This window comes from Pelobates fuscus, chromosome 3 (genome assembly GCF_036172605.1).
Source record: "Pelobates fuscus isolate aPelFus1 chromosome 3, aPelFus1.pri, whole genome shotgun sequence".
NCBI classification, from domain to species: domain Eukaryota; kingdom Metazoa; phylum Chordata; class Amphibia; order Anura; family Pelobatidae; genus Pelobates; species Pelobates fuscus.
Window position 1 is genome coordinate 622,882 of NC_086319.1, and position 19,626 is coordinate 642,507.

General features: G+C 42.1%; 1 protein-coding gene across 5 annotated transcripts in view; it reads left to right on the forward strand.

Annotated features, from left to right (window-relative positions):
- The window catches only part of PTPRO (protein tyrosine phosphatase receptor type O), a 550,218-nt gene that overhangs the window by 365,705 nt on the left and 164,887 nt on the right, over positions 1 to 19,626 (forward strand). For 3 of the 5 annotated variants that reach the window (XM_063446603.1, XM_063446607.1, XM_063446605.1), the window contains one exon: positions 8,761 to 8,823. The exons of the other annotated variants lie outside the window; for them this stretch is intronic. In XM_063446603.1, the coding sequence (XP_063302673.1) occupies positions 8,761 to 8,823 (63 nt within the window). The remainder of the gene's footprint in view (positions 1 to 8,760; positions 8,824 to 19,626) is intronic. 5 annotated transcript variants of the gene reach the window in all.

Consider the following 19,626-nt stretch of genomic DNA (forward strand, 5'->3'; position numbering starts at 1 on the left):
GTTGTTCTACCACTTTATAAGGGCCTTGCCAGGCGGCCTGTAGCTTATCGTGTCGGACAGGTTTTAAAATTAAAACTTTCTGTCCGACCTGAAAGCTGCGGTCCCTGGCGCCGTTATCGTACCAGGTGCGCTGACGCGTCTGAGCTGCCTGTAGGTTTTCCTTTACCGTCTTTGTGAGTGCTTCCAGGCGATCTCAGAGGGCCAACACATATGGTACAATAGGGGTGCCGTCGGCGCTACGGTCTCCCTCCCAGTGTTCTCTAATCAAGTCTAGGGGTCCCCTTACTCTCCTCCCGAATAGCAGTTCAAAGGGGGAAAATCCCGTAGATTCCTGCGGCACCTCCCTGTAAGCAAACATAAGTGCGGCAGGAATTTTTCCCAGTCTCGGTGAGTCTCTGCGAAGGTTCGGAGCATCTGTTTTAAGGTGCCATTGAACCGTTCGCAGAGCCCATTAGTCTGGGGGTGGTATGGAGCACTAATTATGGGCTTAACTTTACAGAACTTCCAGAGCTGTTGTGTGACCTCTGCCGTGAACTGAGTGCCCTGATCCGAGATGATCTCCCTGGGTAACCCCATCCGGGAGAAAATCTGCATCAGCGCCTCAGCCACCGTCTCTGCATGTATATTAGTTAAGGCTACCGCCTCGGGGTAGCGAGTGGCGTAGTCCACTACGGTCAAGATGTACCGTTTGCCCGATGGGCTAGGCTTCCGGAAGGGGCCTACAATATCTACGGCAACCCTATGAAAGGGTTTCTCAATTATGGGTAGTGGGTGCAGCTTCGCCTTACGCTTATCCCCCCTCTTTCCTACCCTCTGGCACGTATCGCAGGTATTACAATATCTGCGCACCTCCTGGCCAATCCCTGGCCAGAAGAAACTTTGGGTCAGCCGATATCTGGTACGGCTGACCCCCAAATGTCCGGATAGCGGAATATCGTGCGCTATCCGGAGTAATTCGGTTCGGTACCTCTGAGGTACCACCAGCTGTCTTGCAGCAATGGGGTCTGACCCAGCTATCTGTTTACTCGTCTCTCGGTACAATAACTGTCTGTCCCACACAAATCTTTCCCCCTCCGCCCCCGGTTGGATAGAGGTGACCTTGTCTCGGTATACTTGTAAGGTAGGGTCAGTGATCACCTCGGCTACAAACTCGTCAAGAGGGGCCCAAGGGATACAGTCTAGGGAAGGGGAGGAATCTCTTACCTGGACCTCCGGCAGTGCGTTGTTGTGCTGGGTGCGGGCCTGTTGCCTGGTGACTACTGGGTGTGCTTCCTCAGTAGTTTGGGGCTCAAATGCGGAGGTGAGTTTGCCCAGATCATTCCCCAGAACCACCTCAGCAGGTAATTGCGGCATTAGTCCCACTTCTACATTCCCGAACCCCGCACCCCAATGTAAGTGTACCCTGGCTGTGTCTAGCCGATACACGGCTCCCCCTGCAACCCTGACAGCCACAGTCTTATTAAGTTTGGCCTTGTCAGAAACCAAATGACTTTGAACCAAGGTGATGGTGGCTCCCGAGTCTCTGAGCCCCTGCATAGGCTTCCCTTCCAGATACACGGTCTGCCTATGGTGCTGTCGATTGTCCGCCTGTGCCTGTAAGGGGTTGGCCTCATGCAGCACTTCCCACTGTTCCACAGTCGTGACTGGAACTGCAGAGCTGTAGGGAAGTGGTACCTCGTCCTGGTAGTGGTGCGGTGCTGCTCTCGGTGGTGGTGGTGGAGGCCCTGGTCGGATCCAGGTGGTGCGGTCTCTAGACTGTGGACAATCTCGCTGGAAATGTCCCCACTTCTGGCACCGGTGGCATTGCACAGAAGCAGGTGTGCGGTATCTCGGCTGCGCTGCTGCTGGTGCTGGTGGAGGGAGTTGTCTTGGTGGGGGTTGAGGGTTAGGCGAGAAGGAATTTCCCCCTAGTGGCCGCATGGCAGGTTTAGTCACTCACTGCCTTGGTTTGTCTGCGGGCATCCATAAAATCATCTGCCTTTTTGGCAGCCTCGGTGAGGGTGGTGGGGTTACGATCCCTCACCCATTCCTGCAGTTCTGTGGATATCCCCTCATAAAACTGTTCCAATAGCAGCATTTGTAACAAGTCCTCCATGGACCGCGCTTTACTTGACTGCATCCACCCAAGAGCTGCCCTTTCTAGTCGGCAAGCCCACTCTGCGTGCGAATCTTTGTCAGCCTTTTTCAGTTCCCTGAAGCGCCTCCGGTATGCCTCTGGTGTTATTGCATACCGGGCCAGGATAATCTCTTTTACCCGGCTATAGTTCCTAATTTCAACATCTGGTACAGTGCGGTAGGCTTCAGCTGCCTTTCCTGACAGCCGTCCTGCTAATATGGGTACCCACTCTTCCCTTGGTATGTTATGCAGCGTACATAGTCTCTCAAAGTCTTGGAGGAAGGCATCTATATCCTCCTCTGCTTCCACATACGTTTTAAAAGCTTGATAGGGGATTTTGGGCTTACCCTCTTGTGTCACAGCTCCTGCTGCACTTCTTTCCGGTGTTTGTGGTCTCCTTGTGCTCATCACAAACTCCTGCACCTCTGTCATGGTTTTAGAGATGATCTCTGTTGGTGGGTTTTCCCCATAAAAGGCCAGTCTGAATTGTAAATGCCTTTGGAACTCCTCCTGTTCTGTTTCAGGTCTTTGTTCCGTGGCCTGGACCTCCTCTGCTCTGTATTCTGCCATTACTTCGGTGATAAGCGTTGCTTTGGATTTGCTGCTGGCAGAAACACCTTTCGCTTCCAGAAGGTCTTTCAATGTGGTTCTCTTTAGCGTAGAAAGGTCAATCTCCATTAATCCTTGTTCCTCTGTGAGTCTGGATCCCAGCGCTGCCAACCAATGTAGCGGAGTGCTGATTTCTCACAGCTATTCTCCACTTTGGATCCTAGGGAGGCTCAGGAACAAGTCATTAGTAAATCCACAGCAGAGTTTCCAGCAGGTAAAAAGGTACAGCAATATCCCCACAGCACTCCCAATAACTGGACGACACACAGTTTCAGGAGTAGAACTGACAATCGTTTATTCCAAGGTTTCTTATAAAGCCTGCTCCCATGTAAGGGAGGGATTTACAGTAATTAGGACAGTAACCAATACAGTGTTTGTTAACTCCCACACATCTCCTCCCCTCTGAGTGAGTCATAATCCCCTTAACTTGCACAGCAATTTACCCCAAACCTGGATGTACCCCTAAACCATCACCTAACATTAATATTAGGGTACCGCTAGGTAGCCCTGATCTGGGTGACTATAATATCCAAAATTCACCCAGATCGGACCAGTGGTTCGGTAGTTACGGGGAGGTAAAGTTTGACCGACCGCAGGGCCCAATCTTATGGAACCCTTTTCGGATACCAACTCGTGTGCGGTCGGTCAAACTTTACCTCCCCGTAACTACCGAACCACTGGTCCGATCTGGGTGAATTTTGGATATTGGTCTCCATTCGGCAGTTAAAACATATATTTATAATTGCCATCCACACTTAAATTCACTTAGATGTTGATTCCCTCATTCGGTACTTTGTTTCTACCGAATGGGGATTCGTTAGGACTCTCCGTTCGGCAGTTACGGAGCTCTGGAGGTCTCAGCGGTGTTCGGTTGTTTGAGTGTCCGATTTGAGTTCCAGACACTCGACGACCAAACACCGCTGAGATTTTCATGCGTAAGATGGCCGCCGCCACGTGTACGCATGCCGAATGGCGGCCACCCAGATACAATGTTAATGAGCCGGTTAACTTGCGGTTTGGAAAGAATGTGAACTTTAATTGCTGGCACACTTCTCTCTGGGGTGGTCCCTCCGTTCGGTAGTTTCCATAAGCATATGGTACGGATGGAAACTACCGAATAACATACAATTCACATAATACTATACGAATAGCAATTTCAACACAGGCAAAATTATAACGAATACAGTCACACAGGCATTTTGCAGGACAGGCTTACTGCATTCCGCTACATTCAGTATTTATAATACTGTCATAGATCCTTTATAACCATCACGGGATACAATATTCATGATTTATAATACTGTCATAGATCCTTTATATCCAGCACGGGATACAATATTCAGGATTTATAATACTGTCATAGATCCTTTATATCCAGCACGGGATACAATATTCAGGATTTATAATACTGTCATAGATCCTTTATATCCAGCACGGGATACAATATTCAGGATTTATAATACTGTCATAGATCCTTTATATCCAGCACGGGATACAATATTCAGGATTTATAATACTGTCATAGATCCTTTATATCCAGCACGGGATACAATATTCAGGATTTATAATACTGTCATAGATCCTTTATATCCAGCACGGGATACAATATTCAGGATTTATAATACTGTCATAGATCCTTTATATCCAGCACGGGATACAATATTCAGTATTTATAATACTGTCATAGATCCTTTATATCCAGCACGGATACAATATTCAGGATTTATAATACTGTCATAGATCCTTTATATCCAGCACGGGATACAATATTCAGGATTTATAATACTGTCATAGATCCTTTATATCCAGCACGGGATACAATATTCAGGATTTATAATACTGTCATAGATCCTTTATATCCAGCACGGGATACAATATTCAGGATTTATAATACTGTCATAGATCCTTTATATCCAGCACGGGATACAATATTCAGGATTTATAATACTGTCATAGATCCTTTATATCCAGCACGGGATACAATATTCAGGATTTATAATACTGTCATAGATCCTTTATATCCAGCACGGGATACAATATTCAGGATTTATAATACTGTCATAGATCCTTTATATCCAGCACGGGATACAATATTCAGTATTTATAATACTGTCATAGATCCTTTATATCCAGCACGGATACAATATTCAGGATTTATAATACTGTCATAGATCCTTTATATCCAGCACGGGATACAATATTCAGGATTTATAATACTGTCATAGATCATTTATATCCAGCACGGGATACAATATTCAGGATTTATAATACTGTCATAGATCCTTTATATCCAGCACGGGATACAATATTCAGTATTTATAATACTGTCATAGATCCTTTATAACCAGCACGGGATACAATATTCAGGATTTATAATACTGTCATAGATCCTTTATATCCAGCACGGGATACAATATTCAGTATTTATAATACTGTCATAGATCCTTTATATCCAGCATGGGATACAATATTCAGGATTTATAATACTGTCATAGATCCTTTATATCCAGCACGGATACAATATTCAGGATTTATAATACTGTCATAGATCCTTTATATCCAGCACGGGATACAATATTCAGGATTTATAATACTGTCATAGATCATTTATATCCAGCACGGGATACAATATTCAGGATTTATAATACTGTCATAGATTCTGTATATCCAGCACGGGATACAATATTCAGTATTTATAATACTGTCATAGATCCTTTATAACCAGCACGGGATACAATATTCAGGATTTATAATACTGTCATAGATCCTTTATATCCAGCACGGGATACAATATTCAGTATTTATAATACTGTCATAGATCCTTTATATCCAGCACGGGATACAATATTCAGTATTTATAATACTGTCATAGATCCTTTATATCCAGCACGGGATACAATATTCAGGATTTATAATACTGTCATAGATCCTTTATATCCAGCACGGATACAATATTCAGGATTTATAATACTGTCATAGATCCTTTATATCCAGCACGGGATACAATATTCAGGATTTATAATACTGTCATAGAACCTTTATATCCAGCACGGGATACAATATTCAGGATTTATAATACTGTCATAGAACCTTTATATCCAGCACGGGATACAATATTCAGTATTTATAATACTGTCATAGATCCTTTATAACCAGCACGGGATACAATATTCAGGATTTATAATACTGTCATAGATCCTGTATATCCAGCACGGGATACAATATTCAGGATTTATAATACTGTCATAGATCCTTTATATCCAGCACGGGATACAATATTCAGGATTTATAATACTGTCATAGATCCTTTATATCCAGCACGGGATACAATATTCAGGATTTATAATACTGTCATAGATCCTGTATATCCAGCACGGGATACAATATTCAGGATTTATAATACTGTCATAGATCCTGTATATCCAGCACGGGATACAATATTCAGGATTTATAATACTGTCATAGATCCTTTATATCCAGCACGGGATACAATATTCAGGATTTATAATACTGTCATAGATCCTGTATATCCAGCACGGATACAATATTCAGGATTTATAATACTGTCATAGATCCTTTATATCCAGCACGGGATACAATATTCAGGATTTATAATACTGTCATAGATCCTGTATATCCAGCACGGGATACAATATTCAGGATTTATAATACTGTCATAGATCCTGTATATCCAGCACGGATACAATATTCAGGATTTATAATACTGTCATAGATCCTTTATATCCAGCACGGGATACAATATTCAGGATTTATAATACTGTCATAGATCCTGTATATCCAGCACGGGATACAATATTCAGGATTTATAATACTGTCATAGATCCTTTATATCCAGCACGGATACAATATTCAGTATTTATAATACTGTCATAGATCCTTTATATCCAGCACGGGATACAATATTCAGGATTCATAATACTGTCATAGATTCTGTATATCCAGCACGGGTTACAATATTCATGATTTATAATACTGTCATAGATCCTTTATAACCAGCACGGGATACAATATTCAGGATTTATAATACTGTCATAGATCCTTTATATCCAGCACGGGATACAATATTCAGGATTTATAATACTGTCATAGATCCTTTATATCCAGCACGGGATACAATATTCAGGATTTATAATACTGTCATAGATCCTTTATATCCAGCACGGGATACAATATTCAGGATTTATAATACTGTCATAGATCCTTTATATCCAGCACGGGATACAATATTCAGGATTTATAATACTGTCATAGATCCTTTATATCCAGCATGGGATACAATATTCAGGATTTATAATACTGTCATAGATCCTTTATATCCAGCACGGGATACAATATTCAGGATTTATAATACTGTCATAGATCCTGTATATCCAGCACGGATACAATATTCAGGATTTATAATACTGTCATAGATCCTTTATATCCAGCACGGATACAATATTCAGGATTTATAATACTGTCATAGATCCTTTATATCCAGCACGGATACAATATTCAGGATTTATAATACTGTCATAGATCCTGTATATCCAGCACGGGATACAATATTCAGGATTTATAATACTGTCATAGATCCTGTATATCCAGCACAGGATACAATATTCAGGATTTATAATACTGTCATAGATCTTTTATATCCAGCACGGGATACAATATTCAGGATTTATAATACTGTCATAGATCCTTTATATCCAGTACGGGATACAATATTCAGGATTTATAATACTGTCATAGATCCTTTATATCCAGCACAGGATACAATATTCAGGATTTATAATACTGTCATAGATCTTTTATATCCAGCACGGGATACAATATTCAGGATTTATAATACTGTCATAGATCCTGTATATCCAGCACGGATACAATATTCAGGATTTATAATACTGTCATAGATCCTTTATATCCAGCACGGGATACAATATTCAGGATTTATAATACTGTCATAGATCCTGTATATCCAGCACGGGATACAATATTCAGGATTTATAATACTGTCATAGATCCTGTATATCCAGCACGGATACAATATTCAGGATTTATAATACTGTCATAGATCCTTTATATCCAGCACGGATACAATATTCAGGATTTATAATACTGTCATAGATCCTGTATATCCAGCACAGGATACAATATTCAGGATTTATAATACTGTCATAGATCTTTTATTACCAGCACGGATACAATATTCAGGATTTATAATACTGTCATAGATCCTTTATATCCAGCACGGGATACAATATTCAGGATTTATAATACTGTCATAGATCCTTTATATCCAGCACGGGATACAATATTCAGGATTTATAATACTGTCATAGATCCTTTATATCCAGCACGGGTTACAATATTCAGTATTTATAATACTGTCATAGATCCTTTATAACCAGCACGGGATACAATATTCAGGATTTATAATACTGTCATAGATCCTTTATATCCAGCACGGATACAATATTCAGGATTTATAATACTGTCATAGATCCTTTATATCCAGCACGGATACAACATTCAGGATTTATAATACTGTCATAGATCCTTTATATCCAGCACGGATACAATATTCAGGATTTATAATACTGTCATAGATCCTGTATATCCAGCACGGGATACAATATTCAGGATTTATAATACTGTCATAGATCCTGTATATCCAGCACAGGATACAATATTCAGGATTTATAATACTGTCATAGATCCTTTATATCCAGCACGGGATACAATATTCAGGATTTATAATACTGTCATAGATCCTGTATATCCAGCACGGGATACAATATTCAGGATTTATAATACTGTCAGACATGATGAAGGTGCAGTTTACAATATAATGAATTCATCTCACAATGATTTAATACCTTTCTATTTTGGGTGGACTTTTTGTATTTGTCAATAGGAGTAAACTAGAAATGAGATTTATAACATATCTGTAATCAATCATGGTTTTATTGTATCCGGTTCTATGTGGTTAACCTTAGAAGATCTCAATTGACTGTTTTTCTTTTTCATAGTGTTACCCGAATCTTTTACCAGAGGGGTAGCAGTGTTTGCATGGAGCAGCATTGTCCCGTTAGGTTAGTCCTATGATTTTGTTTTCTGAAGAAATGAATTGAATCCTTTTAGATTTACTTATTCTCTAAGCATTCCTCAATCTAATTGCTTTTCCTTTCTCATTTTTCATCTCTAAATATCATTTATTTGGGGTGCCTGAGGCTTGGCCTGAGAATGTTGGGTTAACCGTTAAACATCTCCAAGTGCTGTGTTCTTCTCTGTATCCAAAAGAAATGATTCAAATGTCTCCAAAACCATCTTCTTTTGATTTTACTTCTCCATTTAACATAAAAGATATTTTTTAAATTAAACTTGAAATGATTAACAATGACCCGATGTGGCTAGTTTGTGTTATAAAAATTGTATCTTCCACGATATTCAGAAATGCTTTCTTAAAATATCATGTAAGTGTGTTTAATTTTTCCTCAAACTCCCCTGGCCTTTGCCTCTTATTCTGAATTCAATGTAACACCTCATATCTGTTCACAGTATATATTTATTTCCTGCATTGGTGTCTGTCCCCCTCGTCTGCCAATTGCTAACAGCATGGTTGTCATTTGCTATTGTATGTTGTAAGTACATTCATTGATTTGACCAACTACTTTGTGATCCACGTTTTCATTTTCAGTAGAACGCCAAGTAATTAGGACTAGAGAAGACTTGGTGATGAGTTTCTCTGGAATTCCCCCAATTCCAGTCTGAGCCATGGGCAAAGTATTAGATGTACAGCAGGGCTCGACAAATCCCAGCCGCCAGGGCAAAATTTCTAGTCGCCATGGTGACCTGGGATTTGTCAGCCTTTTACCTAAAGTGGCCGGCTGGACAAACAATGTAGTCGGCCGGCTGCTCGCCTGCTCAGGGAGCGTTGTAGCCGCCGCCCGCGGGAGGTATGGAGGCGGCAAGCCCAGGGAGCTTTGTAACCGGCCGCCTACCTGCTCAGGGAGCGTTGTAGCCGGCCAGCCTGGGAGGTATGGAGGCAGCAGGCTGGGCCAGCGCACGAGGGAGCAGTCTTGCTGCAGCTCCTCTCTGCTCCCTTGCGCTGTGTAATGATGTCGGGAGCTGGAATAGGATATCATTCCGGCCCAGGCATCACTGCAGAGCGTGCGAGGGAGCAGGGAGGTGCTGTAGGAAGACTGCCCCCTCGTGCGCAGGAATATCAGCCCAGAGACTCCCAGACCCCAGGGAAAGTCCACTCAGCTATCCCTAAGGTAGGGAGGCTGGGTGGATTAGAATTAAAAATATACATGTGTGTCTTTGTCACAGAGTCTTTGTATTTCTGTATGTCTGTCAGAGCGTATGTCTGTTTGGGTACCTGCCCCCCTCTGATCACATCACTTCGCTGTTGCTTGTCCTGCCTCCATAGCTGAGATCTTAATGATCTCAGCTAAGCCAATGCTTTCCCATAGGAAAGCATTGGGACGATATTCCGCATGTTCTCTATGGGTAACATTCAGCGCGTCCATGCAGAGCACTGACACGGGACTCTCTAGTGGCTGTCTGAGTGACTGTCACTAGAGGTATTAGTAGGCAGCAATGTAAATGCTGCTTTTTCTCTGAAAAGGCAGCGTTTACATTGAAAAGGCTAGAGACCGGCTATAGGCACCAGAACAACTACATTAATCTGTCCCTTTAAAATATATATATTTAGCTGGCTCCTAGATTCCAAACAAATTTGTCAAGCCCTGATGTACAGATTAGATGTTCACTCCTTATTGACTCACCACTGGAGGTTAATGCTTTCCTAAGTGTGATAATGGCCGGGTACATTTGGTCCAACCCAAGGTGGAAATTCATAAAGCTCTTGGATGGTTAAAGGATTTTGGGGCTAGTGTGCATGTGCAACAAATCTCCATGCTGTGCCAGTCAATGGCTGCTCCAGAAGCAGCATTTGATTGAGAACCAAGTTTTCTGCAAATTTCCTGCAATCATAACATTGGCATATAAGCAGCATTGTTTTACATTGCAAGTTTATCGGAGGGTCCCTCTCTTTCTTTCATCACTGAATAGCTGGTGTGATTATAGTTGTCTCACTCAAACACTAGTCAAAACTTAGTGACGGGTGAATAAGAACAGTTTTTTTTATTTTTGGAACAGGGCACACTTTAATACACCCGATATCAACTGAAGGTTCATGGTAAGAACAATGAAAATCCCACCCAGGCCCCTCTGAGTCTGGGAATTAATTAGATCAGTAAATGCTAAGTTAATTATCCCCCAGATATCGGGCAGCAATTACAATATATCCCAAAAGCCATATGAAAAGCATGAATAACACCACATGTCTTTTTTATATCCCCGGATAGCTCTCCCCATCGCCTCCTTCAGTTAAAAGTGTTAGATGGCCGAGGTTGATTTCCAGTCTGATGGAGAGTTCCACGCAGACGACTAGAGTGGCCACAAGGAGGCTCAGTCACTCGTTGGGTTTAGAGTGCGGGTGCTCCTCGGGGGTGTGTCTGGTGAAGGGTAGGGGAATCCTCAGGGAGTGTGAGTACAGATCTTAAGTGGGAAAGAAATGTCTGTTTACAGTGGCAAAACTGTAAGGTTAAAACTAAAGGGTAACTGCATCCATTCCACTTCATTGAGATACATCATTAAAAATAAACATGTATTCCTGGCACTACGGTGTTAAACTATTTAGGTCCCCAGCCCCCCTCTGATCGCATGGGGAAGGCATTTACTCGCCTGTTCTTCACACTGCGGCTGTCTTGGATCATTAATCTTGATGAGCTTAGCCAATCCAATGCTTTCACATGGGAAACCATTGGCAGGTTATCGCGCAAGCGCTACAAAACAGCGCTGCACCGATGCTTACTGTGTTTAGGATGCCACAATACAAAGGTGCTTGTCTGTTGGGTAAGCCCCCATCTATAAATACAACCTTTTTTCTGTGCCAGTACTCACTATATAAGAGCACCCAAACAATCCCTGAAAAAGTCACTGCAAAGGTGGGTCATCTAAAGATAAAGGCAATGCTACTGATAAACTGAGCAAAATAACCTCCCTCCAAGGTCCCACTGATGAGCAACAAGTAATTAGATGTGGGTGACCGTTACTTCCCATCCACTTTATCTGTGGTGGAAGAATAGCAAGCAGGTGGATCAGAGTCTGAGGGGAATGATTGGCTTCACGATCCGTCCTTACACTTCCCTAATGTTAATGAGTCCCTTACGGGTGAGCCCCATTCTATTGACTTTACTCCTACTGAAATTACAGGTCGTGAGATCATAATATCTATCAGGGAATGGCATTCACCAGCACATATTGCTAAATTCATCCAACTGTGGATTCAGAAACCCCTCGACAAGGTCAGGAACAGCTGACTTTGTGAATGCCCACAACCTGTAATCGCTAATAAGTTTTGTTAGACTCCTGAATTTAACTATGGTTAACTTGATGGGCCTTTCAGGCAGAAACCATCGGAATGGGCTGGATAAAGGCCTAAAAATGGCCTAAGGCAAATTGTTGGATGCTCTGAGACCTGTGGCCCATATCCTATATCTGGCCAACACTGCCATGACCTCAGGCACTACACTTGAGAATGGGTAATGCAAACATAATGTTATCTTCATGAAGACACAAAGCAGTCTTATTCAGAATTGATGGAACTCCGCACAATAGAGGTGGGCCCCCAGGCACAGGGGATGTTTTTTGGTGAACCATTCCTGAAGAAATTACATAGACATGTTAATATCTTCTCAAACATGAACAAGGCAAAGACAACCCTCCAGAGAGTCTTTAATCCCTCCGTTCCCAAAGGTGTTTTTCAGAGGCTGGACAACAATGGGGCCATGTCTCCAGTCCATTTTAGCTATCTAGCTCCAATACAATACAGCCACAAAGCTTCTATCCTAGCTACAAAGACCAGACTGGTCGCTATTTTCTTCAGGACTAACTAAGGCACAAACAGAGGGTTTGGCTCTTGTGGATATGGTCACCGTAGATTTTTCCATAGGTGAGTACAACTGTAACAAAGCCTTCTTTCCCTCTTCTAACTGCAGTGCGTCTTTCCCTTTTTTTCCTCAGAATTGATCAGCGAGCTCCATGGATTCATGGGTCCTTCAGACAGTAGGAGCTTATGTTTATAGAATTCCATTCTCCAATGGTTTAAAAACAGATACTACTACTAGTATTACAGACAAATACACTTTAACAGCGACTCATAGATGAGGAGATTCTAACACAATGCCTCAAGGGAGCTATTCAATGGGCTACTGACATGGACGGATTCTTCAGCAGCATCTTCTTAGTGAAGACACAGACACTGAATTATCGTCTAGTTATCAACCTTCAAGCCCTGAATATTTTTGTTGCCTACTTCAAGATGGAAGGAATACATTTACTGTGCAACCTCTTACATCAAGGAGATTGGTTCATGCATTTTGAATTAAGTCACTTACCTCTCCATTCCGATAAACACCGACAGTTGCAGATTCCTCTGGTATTTATGGCACAATGTCCCATGGCAATTTAAATGTCTACAGTTTACATGTCAGCACCACAGTGCCTGATGTATCGTCTACTTTGACATTTTACTCTTCGGCACTGAACTGTCTCTATTGTAAAACCGCAACAATTACATTATCCATATTCTGGAGTCCATGAAATAAATGATAAACAAGGAGATGTTGGCTCTATCCCCTTCCCGTTTCGAGATATATTTTCTCTCACCTGTGTTGTGAAACTGCCACATGAGAAGATCATGATAATCAAGAAGGAGATTCGCATGGTATTAGCACAGGAATAATTTTCACTTCAAATCTTGGCCAGATTCATAGACCTTCTGTCTTCCTATATCCAGACAATATTCCCAGGTCCCCCACACTATCAAGCAAAGCAGCGTGTCAAAGTGGAATACCTAGACACCCTTCATATGATCATGTTGTTCCGGTATCTCAGGAAGTGCGCTTGGAGCTCAAATGTTGGCTATTCTACATGCAAGCCTGGAGTGTACAAGCAATATTTGGGGTGACCCCAAACTTCTCACTGTAATCAAATGCCAGCTTATGGAGGTGGGGGCAACTTGCAGAGTGGTCCAGAGGAGGGACGTAAATGGATAACAATCACTGTCATATAAATTGTCTGGACTTGATCAGATTCATTCCAAATATGGAGTCTGGCTAAGGACTTGATGGACTGTTAAATCCTGCTGGGGATTGACAATATATCTGCAGTAAAATACATAAACTGCTTGGGGGGTGCCCTACCCAAGAAGCTGTTGGATCTGACCAAGAACATTTATCACTTCTGTTTACAGAGGAAAATAGAAGTATTTTGCTTTCAGAACTAACAGACGTCCAATTTGACAGCGGATTAGTTCTTAACTGGTTCTTAACTGGATGCTAGACAGACAAGTATTCCTTTGCCTGAACAAACTGCAGGGTCACATCACTGAGAAACTACAAAGTTCAACATATTACAGTTTGCTCCCAGATCCGGGGTGCTTAGTGATGGACTCTTTCATGCAGAAATGGCCAGAGACAGGGGCTTATGCTACCTCCCCCCACCCCCATTTGCAATGATTGTGATGGTGATTCATTGTGTTCGGGTTCAACGGATATTCATAATTTCGGTGAAGTCACTCTGGCAGATTCCGCCTTGGTTCCGTATCTATTGGAACTGTCCTTCTCAGATTCCTGTGTTCTAACACTGCTTCTCGCATTACTCATGGATCCGAAGGGAACCATCATCTTCTGGTGCTTCAGGAACATCTGCAGTTGGTCACTTGGACTGTGTCAGGGGTTCTTGGTTGTTTGGAGGTCTATCACAAAAAGCTAGAGATCCCATCTGGGACTCTTGGTCTCCAGGTACCTGATGTAGCTATCTCTTGACCTGGTATTGTTGGGGTAGTTAGTGCATGGAAAGTGATATGGATCCCTTTATGGTCTCTTCACATGCAGTTTTGTACTTCCTGCCTTAACTGTTTTCTCATGGCAAATCACAGCAGCTTTAGTTGGCAAAGATCCCTAAAGGAAAATTCTAGTGCCATGAAAAAAAGTTGTTTTCCGGGCATAATAGCTCTCTGTAGCGCCCCCATCCATTGGAATGGGGTTAAAAATCCATTCTGTCCCTTACTTGATTCCAGTGTCGATGTCACTCGGTGGTAGTTCAGGCTCCACCTTCGCTGCTCCCCTGCTGCCGGCGAGTATTACCACATGCGCTGTGATTACCGTACTCACATTACTTCTCTATGGGGTTTTACATGATGCTGGATGTCCTCATGCATAGCATCAGGAATGTTTAGCATCAGTTAGGTGACCAAAAGTCGCCTAATAACCCGGAAGTCTGGCTAGTGGCTGTCTGGTAGTTGATCCTCAATCATAATTATTGCAGTTTATTAAAAACTGCAATAATTACCTTTTGCAGGGTTTAGGGACCTGGGACATTGCACTCACATAACTTCAATGAGCTGAAGTGGTCTGGGTGCCTATAGTGTCCTTTTAAGTTTGTAGACTCACGTGTGGGATTTTTTTTTTGGGGGGGGCTCATCCACCGGGGCAGAAATATTCAAAATTTAGTGATGTTTAGTGGTGTTGTGGTTTTTGTGTAACTCGCCGAGAACAAACATCTCTCTCATTCCATCAGTTATCTGTTTTTCTCCCCAAAAAGTGTTTTTTTTTTTTTTTTTTTGTACGTTGCATAAAATCTGATCCTACCTTCCTCTTGTTGCTTGGACAGCATTAAAAATGCAAAATATGAACCCCTGTTCATGAAGTAACATTGTAGATTATTATAGCTTTAATGAAGACCGTCTCTTTTTCCTCACTTGTTTGGTATTCTTCGGATAGTTCTGTTTCTCTTGAGATTTGCAATCACGCTGCTTTGGTATTTCCCATGGCTGTTTTTCATGCCAAACGTTATTTTAATTAATGAACGAATATCTGATATTTTGGTTGTAATGTACTAGTTTTCTTATGATGATCATTATGTGGATAGATACAACATCAATTTATTACTACTTTCACGAATTTCATTTCTTGCAGTGTAATGGGTTGTTCTTCCACGTCCTAATTTGGTTATGGATCTTACATTGAGGTTACGTTTGAAGATTTTATAAATGGTTGGAAGTTTTACTTCTATGATTGGTTGTTGACTTTACTGTTTTGTATGGAGGTTCAGTAGAGGAAAAAATGCTAAATATTCACCTCCTGTCATTACAATTTAAGATTATTTCTTCACAAAAGCTAAAATAATCTACAATCTTGTATTAACGTTCACAAGCGTATTGCAGACTGATCCTGAGAAATGGCATTTCTAACGAAGTCAGTGATTTTTGTAAGTGGGCTTAGAAGGCTTTATGACTTTAAGGTTAAATCTAAGTTTTTTTTTTGTTTTTTTGTTTTATCTTGGCATTCTATCCATGCTTGCCTAGGCCATTATAGAAATTAATAAATTTTTGCTCACTTTATCCAAGTTGCATCTCGGACTATGAGGTATTTTAAGGCAAAATCCAGCAGAGACCATTCTACCAACTTAGTATTCACAGATCCTTGGCATTTGTGATTTTACTTTATTGTCAGTAATATCCATGGACTATTTCTACATTCTTAGTATGTCTTGCTACTATTTCATCTTTTCAGAATAATTAGAATTTCTATCAGAATCTGCCACCTAATCTGTACTGGTATCGGAGTCCTCATTTCTCTCCAACGTCATGGCTTTTGCCCTTCCTTATCTTTGTGTGACAGGAATTGGATTTTCGGCATGATTCTCCTGCTCTTCTTGATCAAATCAAACCTACACTTCTTAACGGATGTACAACGTGAACATCAATATCCATTTCAATAAGATCCAGGTTTCCTCCACAAGTGAGGAATTTCAAATCTTCATGGGATGGTTCAATATTCTACACTTTTGAAATAAATTTCCTTATTGAATTCCTGCTAACAGTGGGCAATGTTTTACCTGTCATATTTGGAATACAAGATATTCTGACTAGACTTTATAAGGTAAAAACCTAAAAATGTGTGCTCCATATTGGGAGCCAAACATGTTAAAAGTCATTTTTTTTGTTTTTGTTTTTACAGGTAAAAGATTTATATATATATATATATATTAAAAAAAAAATATGTTGCAGAGAGCAGAGAGCGGACACAATACTGTGAAATATACACTGCCGAGCGCACAGAGTGGTCATAATACTGTGAAATATACACTGCCGAATGCAGAGAACGGACACAATACTGTGAAATATACACTGCTGAGTGCAGAGAATGGACACAATAGAGAGTGGTCACAATACTGTGAAAAATATGCTGCCGAGTGCAGAGAGCGGACACAATACTGTGAAATATACACTGCTGAGTGCAGAGAATGGACACAATAGAGAGTGGTCACAATACTGTGAAAAATACGCTGCCGAGTGCAGAGAGCGGACACAATACTGTGAAATATACACTGCCGAGTGCAGAGCGGTCATAATACTGTGAAATATACACTGCTGAATGCAGAGAACAGACACAATACTGTGAAATATACACTGCTGAGTGCAGAGAGCGGTGATACTTCTGTGAAATATACACTGCCGAGTGCAGAGCGGTCATAATACTGTGAAATATACACTGCCGATTACAGAGAGTGGAAACAATACTGTGAAATATACACTGCCGAGTGCAGAGCGGTCATAATACTGTGAAAAATACGCTGCCGAGTGCAGGGAGCGGACACGATACTGTGAAATATACACTGCTGAGTGCAGAGAGCGGTGATACTACTGTGAAATATACACTGCCGATTACAGAGAGTGGAAACAATACTGTGAAATATACACTGCCGAGTGCAGAGCGGTCATAATACTGTGAAAAATACGCTGCCGAGTGCAGGGAGCGGGCACAATACTGTGAAATATACACTGCTGAATGCAGAGAACGGACACAATACTGTGAAATATACACTGCTGAGTGCAGAGAGGTCATAATACTGTGAAAAATACGCTGCTGAGTGCAGGGAGCGGACACAATACTGTGAAATATACACTACGGAGTGCAGAGAGCGGACACAATACTGTGAAATATACGCTGCCGAGTGCAGAGAGTGGTCATAATACTGTGAAATATACACTGCCGAATGCAGAGAACGGACACAGTACTGTGAAATATACACTGCCGATTACAGAGCGGTCATAATGCTGTGAAATATACACTGCCGAATGCAGAGAGCAGACACAATACTGTGAAATATACGCTGCCGAGTGCAGAGCGGTCATAATCATAATCATAGTCATCTTTACACCTTCGTGAACCCTAGAGGGGCCGACCAGCTCTCTTCCTATGATTCTGGCCTAAAACATGACTCCACCACCGCCTTGCTGACGTCGCAGCCTTGTTGAAACAGGGTGGCCGTCCACCAGCCATCCAGTACTCATCCATCTGGATCATCCAGGGTTGCACGGCACTCACCAGTGAACAGGACTGTTTTAAAATTAGTCTTCATGTATTTTTTTGCCCAATGCAGCCGTTTCTGCTTGTGAACATTGGTTAGTGGTGTCCGAATAGAAGGTTTATGCACAGTTGCAAGACTCTGGAGGACTCTACACCTTGATGTCCGTGGGACTCCAGAGGCACCAGCAGCTTCAAATATCTGTTTGCTGCTATGTAATAGTATTTTAGCAGCTGCTCTCTTGATCCGATGCATGGATCTGGCAGAAATCTTCCTCAATGTGCCTTTATCTGCACAAACCCGTCTGTGCTCTGAATCAGCCACAAATCTTTTAATAGTGCGATGATCACGCTTAAATTTCGTGAAATATCTTATGTTTTTATACCTCGTCCTAGGCATTGAACTATTTCACTCTTTTCAGCAGCAGAGAGATCCTTTTTCTTCCCCATATTGTATGAAAATGGTGCTCTGATTAATAATGTGGAACACCTTCCCTTAGGCTCACCTGGCAATGTAATTATCACAGGTGTCCGAGATTGTTTTCAGTGATTAAAAGAGCCCTGAGACACAATGCCATCCATGAGTTAAACTGAAAAACTAAATATTTAATCTTTGTGACACTTAAATAGAATTTGCATAATAGTTTGCAACAGGGTGTAAAATGGTGCTGCCCTAGGCATGACAGATCTCGGGCACCCCCTAAATTAAATGTACCCGCCCCTTCCTGCCAAGGCCACACTCACTGATTTGACACAAACTGACGCACATACAATCATTTAGACACACGCTGACAGACGCATACACTCACTGAGAGACATGCACACTCACATTCACTGACACACACACGCTCACATTCACTGACACACACACATTTCCTCCCAACACATTTACAATTTATATATATATATATATTTTATTAAATCCACCCAGCCTCCCTACTTTTGGGATAGCTGGGTGGATTTTTCACCTGGAGTCCAGAGGGGACTGCTGGCTGGGCTGCTAGGCAGGAAGGCGGCCGGATGTACAGGTGGGCGGGAGCTCTGAGTTGTCAGCGAGGGAGCTGTGATCTCTCAGCTCCCTAGCGCGCCGCAGAGTGATGCCGGGAGCCGGAATATGTCGTATTCCGGCTTTACTGTGGGTCGTGCGAGGGAGCTGAGCATAGAGCTCAGGGGAAAGTACTCCCTCGCTGCCCACCCGGGAATCAACTGCCTGCCTCCCCCGGGGAGCACAAAGGTGGCCAGCCAGCCAGCTCTTGGGCTCCCATAAAACGAGGTAAACAAGGTATTTGCCTGGGCATTTTTGCCGCCCCTTGGAAATTGCTGTTGTAGATACATCCCTGGCTGAGCTGTGTATATACGTTGATAAGGAAGTCTTTTCTAGAATGAGGGGGCATGGCTAAACAGGCAGGCTTATTGTGCAGCATTCTGCAAACCATTTCATTAAAACTAAAC